The sequence below is a fragment of the Cyclopterus lumpus genome, chromosome 23 (assembly GCF_009769545.1).
Source record: "Cyclopterus lumpus isolate fCycLum1 chromosome 23, fCycLum1.pri, whole genome shotgun sequence".
NCBI classification, from domain to species: domain Eukaryota; kingdom Metazoa; phylum Chordata; class Actinopteri; order Perciformes; family Cyclopteridae; genus Cyclopterus; species Cyclopterus lumpus.
Window position 1 is genome coordinate 14,251,865 of NC_046988.1, and position 22,500 is coordinate 14,274,364.

The 22,500-nt window shown below is 42.7% G+C and overlaps 3 protein-coding genes across 4 annotated transcripts in view; 2 read left to right on the forward strand and 1 right to left on the reverse strand.

Annotated features, from left to right (window-relative positions):
- LOC117726254 (transmembrane and coiled-coil domain protein 3-like) overlaps positions 1 to 10,879 on the forward strand; it is a 28,837-nt gene extending 17,958 nt beyond the window's left edge. For both annotated transcript variants that reach the window (XM_034526427.1, XM_034526428.1), the window contains exons 2-5: positions 4,709 to 4,879; positions 5,244 to 6,025; positions 7,046 to 7,181; positions 8,298 to 10,879. In XM_034526427.1, coding sequence (XP_034382318.1) covers positions 4,709 to 4,879; positions 5,244 to 6,025; positions 7,046 to 7,181; positions 8,298 to 8,600 — 1,392 coding nt within the window. In that variant the 3' untranslated portion in view covers positions 8,601 to 10,879. The remainder of the gene's footprint in view (positions 1 to 4,708; positions 4,880 to 5,243; positions 6,026 to 7,045; positions 7,182 to 8,297) is intronic.
- Positions 10,880 to 12,902: 2,023 nt separating this feature from the next.
- On the forward strand, positions 12,903 to 16,818 carry eri1 (exoribonuclease 1). Its single transcript, XM_034526707.1, has 7 exons — positions 12,903 to 13,319; positions 14,470 to 14,645; positions 14,756 to 14,975; positions 15,070 to 15,153; positions 15,239 to 15,348; positions 15,440 to 15,554; positions 15,764 to 16,818. The coding sequence occupies exons 1-7, from the start codon at positions 13,245 to 13,247 to the stop codon at positions 16,004 to 16,006; spliced, it is 1,023 nt and encodes a 340-aa protein (XP_034382598.1). The 5' UTR covers positions 12,903 to 13,244; the 3' UTR covers positions 16,007 to 16,818.
- An 802-nt stretch (positions 16,819 to 17,620) lies between these two features.
- lamb1b (laminin, beta 1b) overlaps positions 17,621 to 22,500 on the reverse strand; it is a 23,069-nt gene continuing 18,189 nt past the window's right edge. Inside the window, exons 24-33 of the mRNA XM_034526161.1 lie at positions 21,136 to 21,505; positions 20,872 to 21,056; positions 19,994 to 20,235; positions 19,702 to 19,908; positions 19,472 to 19,616; positions 19,173 to 19,380; positions 18,761 to 18,902; positions 18,374 to 18,550; positions 18,008 to 18,167; positions 17,621 to 17,925 (exon numbers count right to left, since the gene is read on the reverse strand). Coding sequence (XP_034382052.1) covers positions 17,789 to 17,925; positions 18,008 to 18,167; positions 18,374 to 18,550; positions 18,761 to 18,902; positions 19,173 to 19,380; positions 19,472 to 19,616; positions 19,702 to 19,908; positions 19,994 to 20,235; positions 20,872 to 21,056; positions 21,136 to 21,505 — 1,973 coding nt within the window. The 3' untranslated portion in view covers positions 17,621 to 17,788. The remainder of the gene's footprint in view (positions 17,926 to 18,007; positions 18,168 to 18,373; positions 18,551 to 18,760; positions 18,903 to 19,172; positions 19,381 to 19,471; positions 19,617 to 19,701; positions 19,909 to 19,993; positions 20,236 to 20,871; positions 21,057 to 21,135; positions 21,506 to 22,500) is intronic.

A 22,500-nucleotide genomic window follows, 5' to 3' on the forward strand; every position in this document is an offset into this window, starting at 1 on the left:
CAGCTAATCCAATATTGATTATGCGTTTCAGACACGGAGGTTTCTTTCTTTTAATAGTCGGTTCCTCTGCTCCATTGACGTCAACAGAAGTTATGAGCCCTAAAATCCCATCAGCGGCCATGTAACAGTTTAAGAAAACGGCTTTAAGATAACGTGGCAATTATACGGCGCGGATGAATAGCCCCGTTAGAGTCTCTAATGGTTTCATTTATTATTCATACCGCACAAACAATAATTTTGCAGAGAGAGCGCACACAAAAGCTGTAGCATTTCAGAGTTTAAAGTAAAATGCAGGTGCACCGGTTTTGGGGTGGTAACCCGCGCCTCCTCCTGTGGCAGCGTGGTGCATTCAGGCTCTGGAGCCTCGGGGAAGTGCAGTCATCAATTACCCGGCACACTCATCTGCGTTACGCTCAAGTCTGTCAGGACAGAGTGGCCTCGGCAAACATAATAGGGTTTTGTCGGGTTAATAAGCCTTTCGAAAATGTCATTATCCAAACTGCGGTCCGAGTGCATCTCCATATTAGTCCGAAGGGCTGCTGTGTCTGGGAAGACAGCGCTAATGGTGAAGGAGGAGAACCGGGGCGCCGAAGAAAACGTCTATTTTTAGCCGAGCTAGCGACGTAGCCGGGTCCAAATATCTCAACGACGATTGGATGGATTTCCATGAAGTTTGGTAGCAACATCCGTGAGGCCCAGAGGACGCATCCTAACGAATTTGGTGTTCACCTGACTTTCACCTTTTTGGCGCCGCCAGCAAGGTCAAAATGTGCCCAATTTATGACCAAATATCTGCAAAACGAGTGATATTCTTTTTGTGTTTGGATGCTAACGAGCTAACTGAGACGTGGATCGTGGTACCTGCTGAACGTCAGGATGTTAGCATTGTTTATAAGCCATACGCATGTCTTTATGTTGAACTGGCTTCCCGTTATTGGCTTAAGTCTGGATTTAAACATCTCCTCCACTAAATCTCTTTATCTCCCCCCCCCCCCCCCCCCCCCCCCCCGATACTCAAACACACACCGATTTAAAGGAGCCGTTGCTAATCTGGTTCAGACTGTGCGGCTCCATGTTTAGAGCCAACTAATAGAGGGCTGACGTGCTATAATCTCTGTTCCAATCAATGTTTTTAAGATCTGATTTGTCTCAAGAGAAAAATACATTACTGGCTTTGGTTTCTTCTCTCTCCGATACCAATAACAAACCAATTCATGTGTTTATTTATGCATGCATTTTGTGTTTATTTATGCATGCATTTTGTGTTTATTTATGCATGCATTTTGAGTCGCTCACAAAGGACACTAACTTGAGTCTACCTCACGTTGGTGCAAAGATAAATGGATGGATTGGAGTCGGGAATAAAGAGCCTCTCTCTCTCTCTCTCTCTCTCTCTCTCTCTCTCTCCCTCTCTCTCTCTCGCTCTCCGAGAGCAACTAAATAAACATTTCCCGTAGAAATGTCCTGTGCGTTCGTGCCAGGCCGCCGTCGCCCCGTGGCAAGGTCCCGTTAATGAGATGCTCAGATGAGCGGTGCTTAGTGGGAGTTGGAGTAGCACTTGTTGGCCCACTCCTCTCGCTCTGTCTCTCTCTCTCTCTCTCTCTCTCTCTCTCTCTCTCTCTCTCTCTCTTTTCTCAACACAACAAAGCTTCCTCTCCGGCCTCTAATCTCAGCTTGTTGGTTACAGAAAGCCAACGCAAAGCACACACACCGACGTAGACGCTCGCCCCGTATCGGCCTCATCTCGCGTCCTTTTTCCTTGTTGGAGTTGTTTTTTTGCCTTCGAGTGATCATTATTTTCACTATCAGCTAATCGGTAGATTACTTTTAGCCGGCGGCGGCGGCTTTAGGAGCTCTGAGGTCAGTCGGTTCCTCGCTGTGGTCCAGACTGGAACATCTGGATGTTTAACAGACATTAATGGTTCCCAAACTATGTGCAACCCGTTCCTTTTAAACGCCACCACCAGGTTCACGTTCGTGGATTTGAGTGAAAAGTTAGAAATATTAAAAAAAGCAGCAAACTCTCACTTTTTGGAGACAATGCAACTAAAAGTATTTGACAAGTTGTGCACGATAACGACTTAATTTCGTCGATCCACGAAGGAATAAATCGAGTAATCCTCAGAATCAGTTGTCGTTGTACGTGTGTGTGGTTGTTTGTGTTCGTTGACATCAGCAGCATGTGAGACTTTTTCATATAAAGTATATAGAGATGCTTTTTTTTGAACCCAGGAAGCAGCAGATGTTATGTAAATGAACCCGTTTTTCACTTGCAGTCTGCTGTGAAAAAAAAGCACATTTTAGGAAGAAGAAGAAAATGTTGCAGCCAGTTTTTTTGGCTGGTAGAAACGACTCGAGCCCCGATTCTGCACTCGCATCCATTCATGCATTATTTTTTTTTCCTTCATCTTCTCGTAGACGAGTTGAATATATGAATATCGCCTTCATATTTCCCAGTGAACAAATGCCCTGGTGTGTGTGTGTGTGTGTATCTGTATAATAATCTAAATGTCCTCAGTGCGCGGGGTCAAAGGGCGAGCCGCGACCTGACGTGTGCCCTTCAGAGACATATGGCGTCTCTGTGTGTTCACATGTTAATAATTCAACCACTCTCTCGCACCCCGAGACCCACTTTTCCAACCCGATGCCCGATACGTGTGCGGACTGCTGAGCGCGAGGCTCCGACTCGAATCTCCTGCAAACATCTGATTTAATACCAGGCTGTTTTGTATGAGAGGAGCAGCAAAGGAGGATGGGAGGGGGTACATAAATAGGTTTATTTGTGAAAATGAGAGCGTGATCTGGTAACAAATGTAAAATATTCACGTTTTTTTGTGAGTCCACAGCAGGAGGTTTACTGTCTGCTGCAAGAGGAAGATGATTCATGCACTAATCATCTGATTGGCCGATTTTAATTGTATTTAATTATTTAATCGTCCGTTCATTATTATTTTCTTATTAACCTTTTTCCAGCCACAGGACGCGAGTGCTTTTAATGCCACATTAATAACATGTATATGTGTAGATATCATCACGGAGGGAGATCACATTTACATAAAACACATGCAAACTGAGCTGTTAAATGAACAACATAAAGGCAGATTCAGTTTAATTCTTTATTTTGTATCTTTTGGCTTGTAAATCTTTTCCTAGGGGATTATCATTTTTCAAATCCTCGCTGTAGTACATTTCGTGGTCTTTACATAAAAAAAAATAAAAAGTCCAGTAGAAAACATAATCCATGTACACAGTGCCGTGCATGGCAGAGGGAAATACAACGTTAAGAAGACCGCGTCTCCAAAGTTCAATGACATTTATAGCTGTCAGGATGACAGCTATAAATGTTTAAAATATCATCTTGATGCATTGTAAAGCTACAAACGGCAAATGTATATATATTTATTAATATATATATATATATTGATATTTATGTATATATATATTTATTTATATATATATATTTTATATATATATATATTTATATATATATATATATATATATTGATATTGTTATTTATGTATATATTTATATATATATTTATTTATATATTTTGTAATATATATATATATATATATATATATATATATATTTATTTATATATATATATATATATATATATATATATATATTTGCAGCACATGTTCTTTCTGGCTGCGTCCGTGGCGTTCTGAGGGTGGACGCCATCTGTACTCGGGAGTAAAGGATGAAGCACCGTTTGTAATTCAGAACAAAGGAATTACATGAATGACTTTCTGTTCATTTAAAGTTAGTACATAGCGAGTTGATGCAGGACTCTGATTCACCGGCTGGGTTTGCTGGCTGTTGACTCCGCTGACTCATCACAAAAGCCACAGGACACAATTAAAGTGACACGTTTTCTGCCCGTCTGTGTGTGTAAGAAACAGACACAAAGAATAAAGCCGAACCCCCCCCCACAAAAATACAAAAAAGATCCTTCAGTGTTCGTCAGCTGTTTGCTTGTGTGTGTGTGTGTGTGTGTGCGTGCTTTAGAGCTTATAGCCTCCTCTGTGTGCACTTTGCTGCCGTGGCAACAAGAGTTACCACATACTAATATTCTCCTTTTGCGTTACGTAATCGTCTCGCTCTCGGCCGTCGCTCTCGGCGGCGTGGAGGCTGTTTGTTTGGCGCCTCGGGATCCACAAAGTGGCCGTTGTGCGGTCTTCAGGCAGATTATCGCTCCCATCAGCTGCCTTGTCTTTCTTTCTTTCTTTTTTTTGTTACTCCTCCTCTTCTTTCCCTTCAGTCTGAACACTCGATCCTCTTTTCAGCCTCTTGTTTGGCAGAGAAAATGGTGAAAGAAGCATTTCTACGAGACACCTGGTTTTTTGGTCCTTCTATTTGTCTTGAAAATATGTATTTTATTTACTTCTTTTGTCCCTTTTTATATTGGTGTCACCAGCAGTTATTATCACAGGTGCAGTAAACCCACTAACACGTCTCCAGGGCCACAAAAACAACGACGGCGTCATTGTGCGATTTACTAAATGCTTATCGTAGAAGTCAAGTTAGTCTCCAACGAGTCGATTGGCTGTGACTTGAACATTTATGGGATATTAGACTGCTAGTCCAACAAAACAAGACATTTTTAAAGGCGCCAACTTGTGCTCTGGGTAGATTTTACAGTCTTAATGATCCCCCTCCCTTATTCTTTTGTGTGTGTGTGTGTGTGTGTGTGTGTGTGTACAGGCGGAGCGCACCGCTTGCGATGCCAACACCCTCAGCATCCCGGTGCCCATTCGCCGCGGCGGCTCGGAGTCCAACCTGGACGTGGTGGACGGCGTCGGGGACGACGGCGTGGGCCTGGACTTCACCAAGGGAGCGCTCGGCATCGACAGCCTGCAGCAGAAGATCCTCAAGGTCAGAGGGTCAACAAACAAACGCTCTCTTATGCAGAGCCTGTTCAATCTCTTTATCCAGTAATGAAACGATTAAGAATTCAGTTATTCAGGCAATGAAAATACATTTTTAATTAATTTGGTTTAATTAACTGGAGCTTGAACTCCACCTTCCGGCTCCTGATTTTGATTTTCTCCGTCCTGAACGGTTTCGGCTTCAGTGCATTTTAAATGTGATCGTTTTGGGACCGAGACCTAATGAAGAGATTATTAACAACTGATGTTTTCTGTTGAGGAACGCACACGAAGCATAACACGCCTGAAGTGAGCACGGAGCAGCCTGAAGGCGCCCCTCAATGACTGACACGTCTCTGTCCCGCCTTCAGGTGACGGAGCAGATCAAGGTGGAGCAGGCGGCGCGGGACCAGAACGTCGCCGAGTACCTGAAGCTGGTGAACAACGCCGACAAGCAGCAGGTGGGACGAATCCGCCAGGTCTTCGAGAAGAAGAACCAGAAGTCGGCGCACGCCATCGCCCGGCTGCAGAGGAAGCTGGAGCAGTACCACCGGCGGGCGAAGGACAGCGAGACCAACGGGAAGCACAACCTCAGGGATGGCGGCGGCAAGGAGTCCGGCACCCACAGCAAAGAGGGCAGCCTGCGCGACGTCAGCGCCACCGGGCGCCATCCGGCGCTGGACAAGGTGAAGACGGTCGGGCCCGGCGTGTCGCTCTCGCCGCCGTTCTTCTTCAACAAGTCCCGGGAGTTCGCCAACCTCATCAGGAACAAGTTCGGCAGCGCCGACAACATCGCCCACCTCAAGAGCTCCATGGAGTCCGGCTCGGGGCTGCACGTGGACGGCGCGGCGCGGGGGCTGAGCGGCAGCGCCACCACGGTGGCCAAGGCGTCCAAGTACCAGAGCGACGACGAGTGCTCCACGGGGACGTCGGTGTCCGCGGACTCCAACGGGAACCCGGCCGGGGGCTCCGGGGCGGGATCCGGAGGCCCCGGGAGGTCGGACTCCAGCGGGCGGCTGGGCGAGGTGCTGGACATGGTGCGGGAGATCAGGGAGGCTCAGGTGCAGCTGGCGGAGGACATGGAGACCCTGAACACACAGTTCAAACGGGACAACGGCTACTTCACACAGATGATGCAGGAGGAGAGATACAGGTAGGGACCCGGGAAGGCCCTCTTGAAGCACTTAGAGAGGAGCTCGTTAATAAGTCAAGATTAGGAAACACACGGATGTTTGAGGCTTTGCTTTCAACCCACATCACACATAAAAAAGAGTTTTCATTCATAAAACTACTCGAATGTCCAGACTTTTAGGACCTAATGAACACAACTAACCCAACACAGGATTTATTTTAATAATGTGTAGTTTTCAAGCCCTTGCTGAGATTTTCTTAGTCTTAACTCCAGAGCCACAGAATATTATATATATATTATAAAATATAATATTTGGGTGGTAGTTCATGTTATTAGTAAATTCTCCTTTTAAATAGGAAAACTAGATTTTTAATTTAGGGGGCAGGAGGAAGATAATAAATAATACATTTTATTTTATTTTTTTATAATAATACAAAGTTTGAGGCGTCCCAAGAAGATTATCGGGATAAGAAAAAAAAAAATATATACTTTTCTCGTGTTCTTCTTCACGCCAAACCATCCCAGAATGAAACACTAAAGCCATAACCTCTACGAGGCGGCTCACAAGTGCAGCGTCTTCATATTTAAGCGGGGGGGGGGGGGGGGGGGGGGAGGTGGGGGGGGTCACAAGCTGGACAAAACAAACACTCCTCTCACCCCGCAGCAACACTAACCGGGAGTGAAGCGACGCGTTTGTACATCTGTTGGACCTCAAAGAGATTTTTGGACGGTTATTAAAAGCTTTTTGTAAACTAAAAATAGACGTCGGCGCTCCAGACTGCCGTCGAGTCCACCAAGGGCAAACGTTTGCTGCAGCTCGCTTGCAGTAGTACATAAATTGCTGTACTGCTACACGCCCACACACACACACACAGACACACACACACAGACACAGACACTCAATTATGCATGCTCTTCTCTCCCTCTCTCTGTGGTTGGTGCTCGGCTCCCTCCCCCTCCTCCTCCTCCTCCTCCTCCTCCTCCTCCTCTTCATGATTGTGTTTGTCTGTGTGTGTGTGTGTGTGTGTGTGTGTGTGTCAGGTATGAGCGGTTGGAGGACCAGTTAAATGACCTGACGGAGCTCCACCAGAACGAGACCGGTAACCTGAAGCAGGAGCTGGCCAGCATCGAGGAGAAGGTGGCCTACCAGGCCTACGAGAGGGCCCGGGACATACAGGTGTGTTTATGTTATGTAATTACACCGCGGAACGTTATTGGACGAACAGATTTCTCTGTTTTTGAGGACAGGCGCTTCAGAAAGTGATAATCGGCGTAATGTTTAAAGGAATAGTTCACCCAAAAAACAATATACTAGTCCATGGTACTCCCCTACTGTCTGTGGTCCCCAGAAATCTTTTTTAAATTTTTTAAATCGAATGACATTAAAGAGAGTGGAGTGCACCCAAAGGTGAAAGCATCTCAGCGCAAACAGACTCTGACAAAAGATTAAAAAAATAAAGGTTATGAAACGGCTTCTTATAACGTACAGTAGCAACATCTGCAAAGGCTCATGGGTATTGTAGTATTTAGAGCCCTCGGCAAAACTAACCAAAAAACTGAAATTTGAAATAATGACGACAGAATTTAATTCCATAAGGTTTTCACTTTATCATATTATTTATATATATATATATATATATATATATATATATATATATATATATTAAATTAACATATTATATATATATATATATGTATATATATATATATATATATATATATATATATATATATATATATGTCTGCTGGGATAGGCTCCAGCGCCCCCGCAACCCTAATGAGGATAAGCGGTATTGAAAATGGATGGATGGATGGATATATATATATTAAATTAACATATAATATATATATATTAAATTAACATATAATATATATATATTATATTAACATATAATATATATATATATATTATATGTTTATTTTATTTATATATAATATATATATATATATATATATATATATATGTAATATGTTAATATAATGTATATATATATATATATATATTATATGATAATATATATATTATATGTTAATATATATATTAATATAATATGTTAATATATATATTAATATAATTTGAGGTATTTATCTTTTAAATCGGAAGAAGACCGACGAGACACACTGAGGTGCCTCCAGCGTCTCCCATTCATTTTGTACAAGTTACACAACTCTTGTTCATTTCTAATGCAGTTGATTCTTATCTGATCCAGTTCCACCGCCCCTCCCTTTACGACTCATTGCTCTCCAGTATCTCATACATATATATTGTGTGTGTGTGTGTGTGCGTGCGCAGGAGGTGCTGGAGTCGTGTCAGACTCGCGTGTCGAAGCTGGAGCTCCAGCAGCAGCAGCAGCAGACGGTTCAGGTGGAGAACACCGACGCCAAGGTGCTGCTGGGGAAGTGCATCAACATCATGCTGGCCATCGTCACGGTGATCCTGGTGTGCGTTTCCACGGCGGCCAAGTTCGCCGCCCCGCTGCTGCGCAGCCGCCTCCACCTGGCGCTCACCTGCGTGGGCGTGTCCGTGCTGGCGCTGCTGTGGAAGAACTGGGAACACTTGCAGTGCGCTTTGGAACGATTGCTCCTCCCGCACTGATGCCGGGAATCAAACGACCGCCCCCAACACCCAACCCCCCCCCACAGAAAGGGTCCAGGTCTTTGGTGAGGCGTGTCAAGTTTACATGTAGCCTTACACCTGCCCTGGTTTTGGGGGCTCCACGGTGGCTTTCTGCTTTGCATGTCTAAATGGGGTCCGCAGAAAGCCTCTTTTTTTTTTACCCAGAATGCACCTCCACTGTAATTCCAAAACACACAGATGTAAAGCTGATATAAGTTATAACTGAGATTCACGACGCACTGAAGGTGCAAACGTATAAAACGTCGATGCAACGCCGACTTGAAAGTGTGTCACTGCGGTCCAAAGTGTCAACCTGCTCTCACCTGGTCTTCAGAGGGTTCTGGATCAACAACAACAAGACACTAAAATCTGAATAGAGGATTTCATTGGTGCGTGGAAACACAGCGGTTATTTCCTGTCCTTCTTTTTTTTTTTTAAAGGGAAGTGTATCTGTTGAAGCGCCACCTCGCACCTCTAAACCAACTCTAAGCAGGTTGATTTGTCCCGTATTTATGTCTTGTCTCATTTTTAAAAAAAAGATATTTTTTAAGCAGCTGTTTTTAAACTGTGGATGCGTTTTGTGTGTGTGTGTGCGTGTGTGTTCATGTACTGTACATCTGCTTGTCTGTGTGTGTGCGTTCATGTACTGTACATCTGCCTGTGTGTGTGTGTGTGTGTGTGTGTGTTTCGCACAATGTTTGCTTTCTTGGAGAGTTTGGGGAAAGCGTTTACACTACTCGCGTCTAAATATGAATCTAGAGCCGAGAGATGGTTAGCTTAGCATAAAGACTGGACACAAGGGGAAACGACTAGCCTGGCTCACTAATTAATTAACACATTAACGTGTAATCTGTTAATTAACACGATAATTGGTAAGAGCCCACGTCTAAATATGAATCTTTAGCCAGGAGATGGTTAGCTTAGCATAAAGACTGGACACAAGGGGAAACAACTAGCATATATAACAATATATATATATATATTGTTATATATTATAGTTTAAATACAACAATTTGTGTTTTTACGTGCTTTCTGTCACCTGTTTTTACACAAATCTTATTCTCATATGCAGATTTGTACCTTTCAGACAGAACCAGGCTAGCTGATTCCCCCCGTTTCCAGTCTTTGAGCTAAGCTAAGCTACGCTAACCGTCCGCTGGTTCTACTCGGCTAACTCTGTAAGAAAGCTCATAAGCATATTTCCCCAAATGTCAAACTATTCCTTTTGTTTAAAGGAAACCTTTTTAAACTGCCTCCTGTCTTGCTGATTCGATGCTTCGGGGCTCTCGTCATGTGAAGTTTTATGTTGTTTTTTTTTCGGGTAACGTGGGAGTCGACGTGCTTTTTCTCTCCAAAGATTGCAGCTTTAGCGTCGACCGGCTAGCCTGTAAACTGAGAGGGAAGACGAGACGACTCAGAGAAGAAGCTCTCGCATGTTTTGGCTTTTTGTTGAATTGCCTTTTTCTTTTTTTTCTTTCTTTTATGAGATGGAACAAAATAACTTTTGTGTAAAGCCTTTGATGTTGCGCTGCGTTCAAGTCCTGTAGGAATAACAGGAACGTCTCGACTCGAAAATGATTCCCACCCGACGAAACTTGTATTTAACAGAAATACAACCGCCCCGTTGAATACTTCTACTGCATTTCAACTACTAATAATTCCCTTCAGCCTTTTTCCGCACCAGACAGCTGAGAAGTGACTCAATCGAGATGAAACTAGCACACGAAATCCCATAATATTTGAAGAAGTTTTTTACTTCAAATAAGTATTTCCAGGTTTTTTGCAGTGAGAATACTGAAATGTCAGTTACCTAGAAAAGGTGGTAATATATCAACCCCGTGGTGACTGTTTTTTCCCACGTGACCTGAATGCAGCATTATGAATTAGACACATTGTAGCTCCGCCCTCTCTAACCCTGGATCACTGATGATGACGAGGGGGTGAAAAGCAGCGTATTTTCTTCTTTGTATTCTGTTTTGCGTCCCTTCAAAAGCCAAATATGGACAGACTCCTTTCTAAATAACACTGATTTTATTTAATTAATTTTTTTCTTACCATTGGTGGGTTTTTAAAAAATATATATATTATTTCCAAATTGGCTCAAAATCTTTGTATCTCCCTCTCCAAAGCTGTGAGTCCACGATGTATATTTTCATATTCTCGTATCTCTTCTGTGTGCATTAGTTTCTGGTTATGGGAGTTTCCATAACATTCTCTTATTTTCAAAATGAGAAAATAAATCAGATTTTGTTTTTAAAGATCGTTCCTGCTGGTCCGTTTTATTCTTTTCATTTTTCATTCCCAGCATCTCATCTATTAAACATTATCCATCAGACGGTGTGATGTAAGGACGCAGATCCAACCATAAGGAATTCATACATAAAATGGGTGTAAATGAGTGTTGAGCGCTGGTTTACTGGTGGAGAGAAAACCCTCTAAAGTATGTTATTTCTAGTACTTGAAAATATTATATATATATATATATATATATATATATATATATATATATATATTTAAAAAATGTGTTCCTATTTAAATATTTATTTATTTGATGTATTGTTTTATTATCTTTACTTCTATTTGTTTGATTAATCATAAATATATGTGCATACAATTAATTTAATAATACATTTTATTTGTGTAGCGCTTTAAAAAAGGTACTCAAAGGCACTTTACACGGTAAAAAACGAAAATATAAAAAGCTATTGCAATATAAACATTAAAGCTTCGAGCAGCATTGATCGGGCCCTATATATTTACATACATATATGTAAATACATACATATATACACATATATATATATATATATATATATATATATATATATATACACACATATATATCCTTGTCTGACGTTCTCGGGCCCTAATAATAAACATTACCTATTAATTAAAATCATATATTTCTGTGGTTAAACCTGGACAAACATTAAGATGTAAAAACAACACTTTGTGACGTTATGAGTAGTTCTGTAACGGACTGTTTCTTGGTCCAGTGGCTTCGACACGTTTCAAAGAATTTTATCTTATCAGCAATGATTTTCATGTTTCCCTGTGTCAATATGTCGAAAGCACCCATGATGTCATACCTCTTTCTAAATGGATTTTCTTTTTAACCATTCAAACTGAGAACATTGGACCCTTCGGGACCCTGACAAGCTGACATGCTTTTAAGCTTTGGTAGCAGCCATTTCATAAAGTGAATTTAGGGTTAGTTTGACATCCTGAATCTTTTCAATATATTGTACTGAAAATATGAAAGTGATAAACACATTAATGCATCAATAATTACAAATCCAATATATATTTATGAAATGATATACATACACATATATATATACCTAAAGTATCTATATATATATATATATATTTACTAAAGTACTTGATCTGAGCACTTCCTCCTTCTTGAAATAAATGTCATTTTTTTTAAATTTATATATTTTATTTTATTTGGGGAGAATGCTTTCCCATCTCAGAAATATTTCGGATAAGTGTGGTTGTGATATGTGGTTTAAGGAGATATAATAATTTGTATTCAGCTCCTTTTCTTTCCTGGTGCTCTTTACTAAAACTCAGGAGGTCGCCACCTAGCGGTCAGATGGATGCAGTGTCTCCGCATCACGAATGTGTTTTAAACAAACTATTTAAAGAAATCAATTTGTGAAGCTTTATTTGCATTTCTTATAGCAAAACAGATACAAGAGTACACAAACAAAAAGGAAAAAAATGGTGATTATAATAATAAACATTAGTTTTATAGGAACAAATGACCAAAAAAGTGTTCGCACATCCACTCTGATTGATTACTTTACGCATATGTTATGTGTTGACAGGCTATTTTTATGGATATCCTCCATAACATTAACAAAACAATTTTATTATTAATGTTGATAAGTCTAATATTTACGCTGTAAACAAGATAATATGTTGTCTTCAAATCTAGTTTTGCATTAGAACATATTCCTGAATGCAATTGATTGATTATTCTTATATAAAATACACATCAAAGAAACCTTGAAACTTTATTTACTATTGATAAGGACATATATCTAAATATATGTATATAGGTAAAGGGACAATAAAAAATACATAAATACATTTTTAAAAATCTATTTTTTTTGTCTGTAACCATAAACAATTAGTGAGAATATTGATACGAAATTAATTAATCAAAAAAATACATGATCAGTAATAAAAAATTGTGTGCGTTTATCATCCACAACACAAGATGGCGCCCGTGAGCCTCCGTCTGTTTTGGCGAAAACCGGAAGTTGTCATAACCGCCCGCCTCAAAAACAAAAAGTTGAACGTTGAAGCGGCGACCTGAGTCTCGCGCTGAGACAACGACGCGATCGATTATACGTTTTGTTATCGATTATTGACGACGTGCGTGATAATTATAACCGAACGAATTCGTCCCGTACTTCCGTTAACGGCTCAACGTGGAAGTAAAAAAGCCGCGAAGAAGACAAACAACCGGAATCACTGACGTCATGTTAGCTAAATGCTAAAAAAAAAAAAAAAAAGCTAAAAGCGTTAGGTAGCTTCGTAAAACCGTTACATTCACGTTAAATTGTTTTGTTCCTTCTAAATAACTATTTTCTGGATTAACTTCCACTTTAAATGGATGAGCACAAGGAGAACATTCACACCGAGGACGTCAACTTGAAGATGTCGAACACGAGAGAAGAAGAGAAGGTTAGCTTCTTGTTCACAGTGGTACCCAATACTTGTATATGTAAAACCTAAAGTACTTGGTTCACAGTGGTACCTAATACCTGTATATGTAAAACCTAAAGTACTTGGTTCACAGTGGTACCTAATACTTGTATATTTAACAGCTAAAGTACTTGGTTCACAGTGGTACCTAATACTTGTATATGTAAAACCTAAAGTACTTGAGTCACAGTGGTACCTAATACTTGTATATTTAACAGCTAAAGTACTTGGTTCACAGTGGTACCCAATACTTGTATATTGAACACCTAAAGTACTTGGTTCACAGTGGTACCTAATACTTGTATATGTAAAACCTAAAGTACTTGAGTCACAGTGGTACCTAATACTTGTATATGTAAAACCTAAAGTACTTGGTTCACAGTGGTACCCAATACATGTATATTTAAAACCTAAAGTACTTGGTTCACAGTGGTACCTAATACTTGTATATTTAACAGCTAAAGTACTTGGTTCACAGTGGTACCCAATACTTGTATATTTAACACCTAAAGTACTTGGTTCACAGTGGTACCTAATACTTGTATATGTAAAACCTAAAGTACTTGGTTCACAGTGGTACCCAATACTTGTATATTTAACAGCTAAAGTACTTGGTTCACAGTGGTACCTAATACTTGTATATGTAAAACCTAAAGTACTTGGTTCACAGTGGTACCTAATACTTGTATATGTAAAACCTAAAGTACTTGGTTCACAGTGGTACCCAATACTTGTATATTTAAAACCTAAAGTACTTGAGTCACAGTGGTACATAGGTTAATACTTTTACGTAAAACCTAAATTACTTGGTTTGCAAACGTACCTAATACTTATATATTTGATGATATTCTATTGATATTTTATTACATAAAATGGTCTTTTAATATTCTATTGCATACTATACTGACATTTTAACACAAACTATATTAATATATCGACGTAGAATACATAAAGTGCAAATACCGAAATGATGTACACAAAACGTCAAACTTGTACTAGAGTAAATGTACTTGTTAATGTGTAATATTCCATCTCTGGCATGTTTTAATCCATATCCTCTATTGACACACCTGACTGTGTTCAGTCTGTTTCTGTCTCGCGCATAATGGCCGTTATAACTCCTCTTCAGGTGACGCCTTGCAGCAGGATCTGTTCCGATGAGGAATCTGCTCCTCAGGCGTCCCCGTCCAACAGTGACTTCAGCCACCCGGTGTACAAGGAGATCGCGATGGCTAACGGACACATCAACCGCATGACCAAGGACGAGCTTCGGATCAAGTTAGCCGGGCTGCAGCTCGACACGCGGTAACCAGGATCGCCGTATGCTTTGGAACACACACACACACACACAACTATTCCACACGCGTGAAGTGTTTCCTAAACCTCTTTTTTTTCTTCTCTTTTTGTGCGTAAAGAGGCGTGAAGGACGTGATGAAGAAGAGGTTGAAGAGCTACTACAAGAAGCAGAAGCTGCTGCTGTCCGCCGCTGCCGAGGGGGGGCCCACGGACACCTTCTACGACTACATCTGCGTGGTGGACTTTGAAGCGACGTGCGAAGAGGATAATCCTTCCGACTTCCATCACGAAATCATCGAGTTCCCGATGGTTCTCGTCAACACGCACACCCTGGAAATTGTACGTCGCGTTCGAGGCGCTGTTATTATATATATTTTTTTATCTGTAGACTCCGGTTTCCGCGAGTGTTATTTCTTTCTTTTTACTTTTGCAGGTGGACTCCTTTCAGGAATATGTGAAGCCAGAGTTGAACCCAGAGCTTTCAGACTTCTGCGTGAAGTTAACGGGGATTACGCAGGTGGGTTGAGCCCAGAGTAATGATATCAAAATAGATATTGATATCGGTGTCGTTGTGTTATTGAATACTGTTTTTCGTTGAGCAGAAAATGGTGGATGAAGCAGACGTGTTTCCAGAAGTCCTCCAGCGGGTCGTCGCTTGGCTTCAGGAGAGGGAGCTCGGGACAAAGTACAAATACGCCATCCTCACTGACGGGTACGTTTGAGTTCTGTGAAGAGGATTTCTGTCTGCTCTCGTCAGTGGAGTGAGATCTTACGTCACTTTTGGTGTTCCATGTCTTGTTTAGGGCTTGGGACATGAGCAAGTTCCTCAACATCCAGTGCCGACTCAGCCGGATCCGGTATCCTCACTTTGCAAAGAAGTGGATCAACATCAGGAAATCATACGGGAACTTCTACAAGGTTTGTTGTTTTTAATAGTTTTAATAGGAAAAACTCAATGAAAAAAGTCTTTTATTTCACAATGACTCCTCAAGAACGTATATAAGTTACTAGTAATAAAAAATATATAATGTAAATTGACAGCAACACTCACTTCAGTTACCAGTTTGTGACCAAATTTGTGTCATGGAGCTGCTAATGTCGTCTCCCCCCCCCCCCCCCCCGCACAGGTTCCGCGCACACAGACCAAGCTGAGCACCATGCTGGAGAAGTTGGGTCTGAAGTACGAAGGCCGCCCTCACTCTGGGCTCGACGATTCACGCAACATCGCCCGGATAGCTCTGCGCATGCTGCAGGACGGCTGTCAGCTGCGCGCCAACGAACGCATGCACGCCGGCCAGCTGCTCTCCGTCCCCAGCTCCGCCCCCTTGGAGGGAGCCCCTGCACCACACAACCCCCGGAGCAGAGACTAGACCCGGGAACCGAGGCCAGTCTTACAGGACTAGACCCGGGAACCGAGGCTAGTCCCTCAAGACTGGTCCCAGGAACCAAACTTGTCCTACAGGACGTCTCATCTTTTAACCCCTGTGAGTTAGATTAAAAAAATAAAATAAAAAAATAAAATCCAAAGCACTTTTATAGTCTTAACGTCAAGTTGTACGTTTTGTTTTGGAGCTTAGACGCTGTAGTTAATAAAGGTTCTAAATGAGGCCAAACTTTTGACTTAAGATTCTCGTGTGAGGTTTCCTCTCTGACCACGGCTCCATATATTTTTACACCAGATGTCTAAAAACGGAGATCACACCAGTGCGTCGTGGGAGGATTTTCCCATTTTTTTATTTTCTTTTAAACCTCCCTGGTCTTTTTTTTTTTTTTTTTTTTTTTTGATTATAATACAAAAATGTAATTGTCCCGCGACGATGTGAATTTATTTTTATTTCAACTCTTTGAAAACACTGACTAGTTGTGATTTTTGTTGCAGTAAGTCTCTCAATGTCAGTTTTAGCCTTTTAAAAACCCCACATCTGTCTCTCCATTGTGCAAATACTAAACTCTACGTGTGTTGCTGCTGCTATTGAAGTGTTTGAAGTGCCACATAATAACAGCCATAACCTCACACTGCTGTTCAAATTTAACCGATGAACAAGTCTGTGTGCTGTAAGAGGTCGGCCTGTGTTGTGGGATCTTCTTTTGTAATAATTATTTCATGGAGGATGCTCTATTTTAACAAGGAACAAATATTCTTCTGAATGCCAAATATGTTAAATAAAAATGTTTCTCTGTTCTCGTGAAATTTATTTAACTAGGAAAAGCCTCCATTGAGATAAAAAAATCTCCTTTACAAGAATGACAAATAATCATCTTTGTCCAAGTTTGACATGTAGGAGAGTGAAGTTACCTTTTTGGTGCATTGTCATGCTGAAATGTATAAAATCTGGGTTTTACATTTTAAATAGCTCCAAATGTTTTACAACATAACATTAGTTACTGTTCTCTGCCTGCGTGAGGCGCTGTTGTGCAGCTTCGTGAAGGTGACTTATTTAATGGAGCTTTTTTTTTGGATGCAAATGGGAGGTTAATGTCTAAAAAAATTCCACAGCTCCAGAATTTGGTGTTATCAGATTTATTTTTATTAAATGGGGTAATTTGATTGTAACAGTAAATATGTTGATTAATGCAGCTTATTGAAATGTGTGCATGAAAAACAAACTGTCCACCAGAAAGAAAACAAAAAACTTCAGTAGCTTGTTTTCAAATAGAAGTTTAATATTTGTTCCTACTTGCAAACAAAACCATTCACGATTGTTTTTTTTGTTTTTTGGTCCACAAAATGTTTAATATCTTTGGGCTTATTTACGTATGTATAAAATCGTTTCTATCAAATATGTTCATATATTTAAATACAGAGATTTGTAATATCTTACGCAGCTAAATTGTTTAATCGTTTCTACACATTCTTGGTTTGGAGCACTGAGGTCACGTCGGCTTTTAGTGGTTTCCTTTGAGACTCCATACTTCAATACTTTAATGGTCTTTGGCGCCGTTTCAACTGGTTTCCATTGTTAAAATTCTTTTTGGCACAGCTGTCCGATATGAATGTTAAGTTGTTGGCACCGACGGTGTCAAACATATTACAGTGTTTGGTCCTAAAAAGCTATGAAATACTCAGGGAATCGTCTGGGGGCGTATTATGAAATGCTTTGAAACCGTCGGCACCGTTAAACTCACGAGGAGAGGTCAAAGTTCAGAGACCATCACAGACAGGTGCTGTACAGCGTCACTTTGGTGCTGATCTCATCCAGGACCCGGCGGACGCTTCGCTCCAACTCCGCCAGCTCTGCAGCTTTGGCCTCCAGGATGAGCTGGTTGGCCTCGTAGGAACCTTCCAACTCTGAAAAAAAACCAGTCATAAAAGCTCTCATAAAGTCAGCGTAGTGTGTAATAAATAACGTGTGAATGAAAACACTCCAAACCTCCGAGTCTCTGCAGCTTGCTGCTGCTCTGAGCGAGCAGCTCTTTGGCTTCCTGCTGCAGTTCGTCCGCTCTCCTCCTCGCCTGCAGCACCGACTCCCCTTTGTCCTCCACCAGGTCCTCGACATCCACCAGTCTGTCTTTCACCTCCATGTCAAACTCCTACACACACACACACACACACACACACACACACACAGACAACGGAGCATTACGGGGGCAGCAGCAGCAGAAAATGCACCTTTCTTCACCTTGTTAGGCAGATGAAATATGGCCCCTCATTACCCCAAAAGCCAAATGTTTCAGAAGGAATGATGAGTAAACAGTGTGTGTCCAAGTGTGTGTGTGTGTGTGTGAGTGTGAGCGACCTGCTGGGCCTCCTCCGCGTTCAGTCGGGCCTGGTCGGTGATCCAGTCGGCCGACTCCGCCAGGCGGTTGACCTCCAGGCTGTTTTGTCTCAGCAGGCCGACCTCCCTCTCCAGCTGGACCAGGCGCCCCGTGGTGTTGCCGAGCTTCAGCTCCGACACGGCCGTCTCCGACTCCACCTGACGCGCGCGCACACACACACACACACACACACACACACACACACACACACACACACACACACACACACACACACACACACACACACTTAAGTACAAGACACTGGCGCTGCAGCATTTATCCGTACATGAAGCTTTCATCCATCTGAGAAGAGAAGGGTTTAAAAATCGAAGTCGCCGAAAACCTTGGAGGTCAGAGGTCAAACTCACAGAGATCAGCAGGTCCAGGGTGCCCTTCGTGTTGTTCTGGGCCAGTAGGATGGCGTCCATGGCGATGCTCTGAGCACGCTCGGTCTCCTCCAGGGCGGCCTTCACCATATCCGCCGCCTCCTTCGCGGTCGACGCCTCCTCACTGATACATATATTCAGTATATATATATAGTATGTATTAATATTCACATAACGTTAGTCACACATCATGTAGACACAGCATCTCAGTTTTAGTCTAGTTTGGGAATTTTTTTAATATTTCCTGACTTTTTAAATATTTGCAGAAAACATAGAAAAACATTTAACATGAAAATGTCAGCTCTCTGTCATCGTTTCTGGAACACTATGTTCCTTTTTGCTAAATATTCAGGTTTTCCTTCATGGCGATCCCCATCTCAGGGGGCGTGGTTACCTGGCGGCCTTGGCCTGTTCCAGCAGCGTCTCCGCGGCCTGGATGTCCTCGGCGCTCTGACTGAGGATCGTCTCCACGCTGGTCAGAGTGTCGACCTTCTCCCGGATCTCCTCCGTCAGCTCCTGCAGCTTCTCGGTGGAGGTCGGCATCTCCAGAGCCAGCACCTCGTTGGCCACCGCCTCGATCACCGAAACCTCCACCTTGTCGTCTGGATAATCGGAAACAAAGACACGGGCCAGAAAGTCGTTTAAAAGTAAGAGTGAGACCAATATGAAGGCGTCTGTTGGCGAGCTACTCACTGGTGAGCAGGTCTCGTATCTCCTTGATGAGGTGACGGAGCTGCTGGTTGCTCTGCTCCACTCTCTCTTTGCTCCGGTTGGACTTGACCAGCACCTCCAGAGCGTTCACCTTGGCCTGGTTAGCGCGGTTGTTGGCTTCCCACACCTGACCACAAACACAGTCAGTGACCTGCCCGCAAGACGGGTACCCACTCAACACCAGATTCAGTTTCTTGGCCACGTTCACCCACCATCCTGGAGAGCTTGTCCACTTCCTGACTGGCGGCGAGGATCTCCTGGTCCAGGTCTTTGGCGGATTTGAGTGCGGTTCGGGAAGTCGTGGCGAGGCCTCCGCATCCTTCTCCGCCGCACCGAGGAGCTTCGTCCTCGCCGACGCAACCCAAACCACCGCAGGGGGAACCGGAGCAGCCGTCGCCCTCAGCTGCACCACCACATGTCTGCAGAGAGAGAATGAAAGACCAAGCGATGATTGACATATAGAGAAAGTGACTATTATATATGATTGTTGTGAGTCGTTCTCACCTGCTCGCTAAGTGGCGTCAGGTCAAATGTGTCCAGCTCCGTGGACAGTTTGTCCAGCTTCTGAGAGTTCCTTTGGTGCTTGCGGTCAAACTCCTTCTGGGCGCCGCTCAGTCTGTCCTCTGTGGCTTTCCGTACTGCGGCCGATTCCTCCACGGTGTTTCCGGGATTACTGGTGGAGGTGTTGGCGCGGCGCTCAGCCGTAGTAGACTCCACGTGTGCAGCTGCAATGGTGTCCATGGCACCTGAAAACACACACACACACACACACAATGCAACTTCAGGTGCATGTAAGAAACCCTGTGATGACTATGGTCCCTACATATATTAACAAAACTACATTCACAGTTAATACCTATTTCATCACTGCATCTGGACCAGGGGAATAGACTACTTTTCTTTCTTCCTTTCAGTAAAGTGCAGTAATTACGTAACCTGCCAGACTTTGAGAAGTCCATATTGGAAACTGTTTGGGAAATGGGCCGGCGCTCTCAGAAAATATTTGGCAAGTGATTGGATGAACCATCTGTCAATCAAACTCTTGCCGTAGCCAGTCGGGAGAAGAGAAAACTTATTTTCCTTCGAGAAAAGCCTTCAGTGTTCTCTGCTCTTCTTTTCAATGACGAAACACTCTCCAGTTCTGATGGATCTGATGATGTCATCTACGCTAACCTCTTCAGGAGTCGCCATTGTTGTTGAGAACAAACTGTCAACTCTCCGTGTCTCCTAACGAACACCTAAATCACGGCCATAGCTGCCTGTCGTCTTGTGAACAATGACAAGAATCTGTGTGAAGCAATATGCTGACGACACGCTGGTTTCTCTGTTGGTTAAATGAAGGTTTAAAACACAGTTTCTCTCCTTCGGGTCCGGTTCCTCACCCTGGATGTTGGCGTTCTTGAAATTGTACACCTGCTGTCTCAGCTCCCGGACTCTCAGCTCCAGCTGGTCGGCCTCACCAGTCAGCGCGTTCAAGTTTGCGTCGGTGGCGTTGGCGTCACCGCGGAGAAGGATCGCGGTCTCCTCCGTCGTGTTCAGCTTTCCGTTGAGGTATGACATCACACCGCTGAAGAAACAAAGACGGTCGTGAACTCACGCGGGCTGCAGATCTCTTCGTACGTCTCTTTCTTGCTTTTCGCACATACGTGATCTCATGCATCAGCTCCTGAATCTGCTCCAGCTTCACCGCTGCCGGGTTGCTCTCTACTATGTCTCGGACAGCTTTGACGTTCGTCTCCAGGCTGCTGACCAAGTCTTTATATGGCGCCGTCACCCCGCTGGTCTGGAGCTGCGTCACTTGGAGCTCCAGGCGTCGGGTTTGATTGGTCAGCTCGCCGACGACGGTGTCCCAGACCGCGAAGCAGTGGTGGCAGGGTTCACAGGTGGGGAACTCCCCCTGGTAGCCCCTGGCGCAGCTCTCACAGCGCGGCCCGGACACGCCCTCCACACAGGTGCACTGACCTGTGGCGCGATGGCACTGATCGCTGGAGATTCCCCGAGAGTCGCAGTCACAAGCTGGAAGAGAAAATAAATCTCATTTCAGGAACTCAAATAAATGCAGGAATACGCAGATGGACAATGTAACTTCAGAAAGACAAAAAAATTGTGTAAAATGTTAATTATGTTTACATCTTTAATTACTACTGTTCTATTATTTTGTGTTTTTATACATTTTAATTAGTTTTATACACCACATTTCCTCGATATGAAAGAGTAACATTTTCCCAAGAGCGAGTTTTCATATTAAAAGAAAGAATTCTCTTTCACTGTTTAACTGTGCCTTTATTTAAACAAAATCAAACAAAGAAATATAGTGAAATTACGTTTAATTTATGAAAAATATATATTGCATATATTGTGCATACCATGTAATGTATTTCTTTGCAGGCTTTCCATTTCCTTTGGCTTGCAACGTCGATAACATCTCTGACTACATTCTCTGTTGCAGCTTGCCTTCCAAGTAACTCATTTTTTCAGCCATCATTGTTGTCAAGTATGTTAAGTATTTATATTATTTACATGTCGCACAATGCCCCACAAACGCACTTCAATAATACAACTCGCTGCAGTCTAAAACTTAAACTAAAAGGACTCTGCAATAAACAGTTATATGAGACACGTGGGTGTTTTTAAAAGTCTCCCTGGGGAAAATAATTTGAAAAAGAAGTTAGTTCAACCTCCGGCACCACCAGTAAATAAACGTAGACCATGAACGTGACCTTGAAGGTCACGCCGACCCATCGGGTCTCGAGGCACTGCCCTCCCTCCCCGGAGAAGAGGAGGAGGAGGAGGAAGAGGAGGCCGGGTGTAAGTCAGAAAGGAAAGGAATGCAAGGTTGGAGAGGTTTCCACCATCGGTGCGTTTTCTGTGTGTGATTTATGGACCAAAAGGTGAGGGTTTGGGTCTGAAGCTTGTTTTAGGTCACGGTGAAATATTACAACTGTTTTTAAAAGCCCATTAGGGTCAGAACAAGGATGTAATTATGTGTTCGGTCGCCTTAAATCCCACAA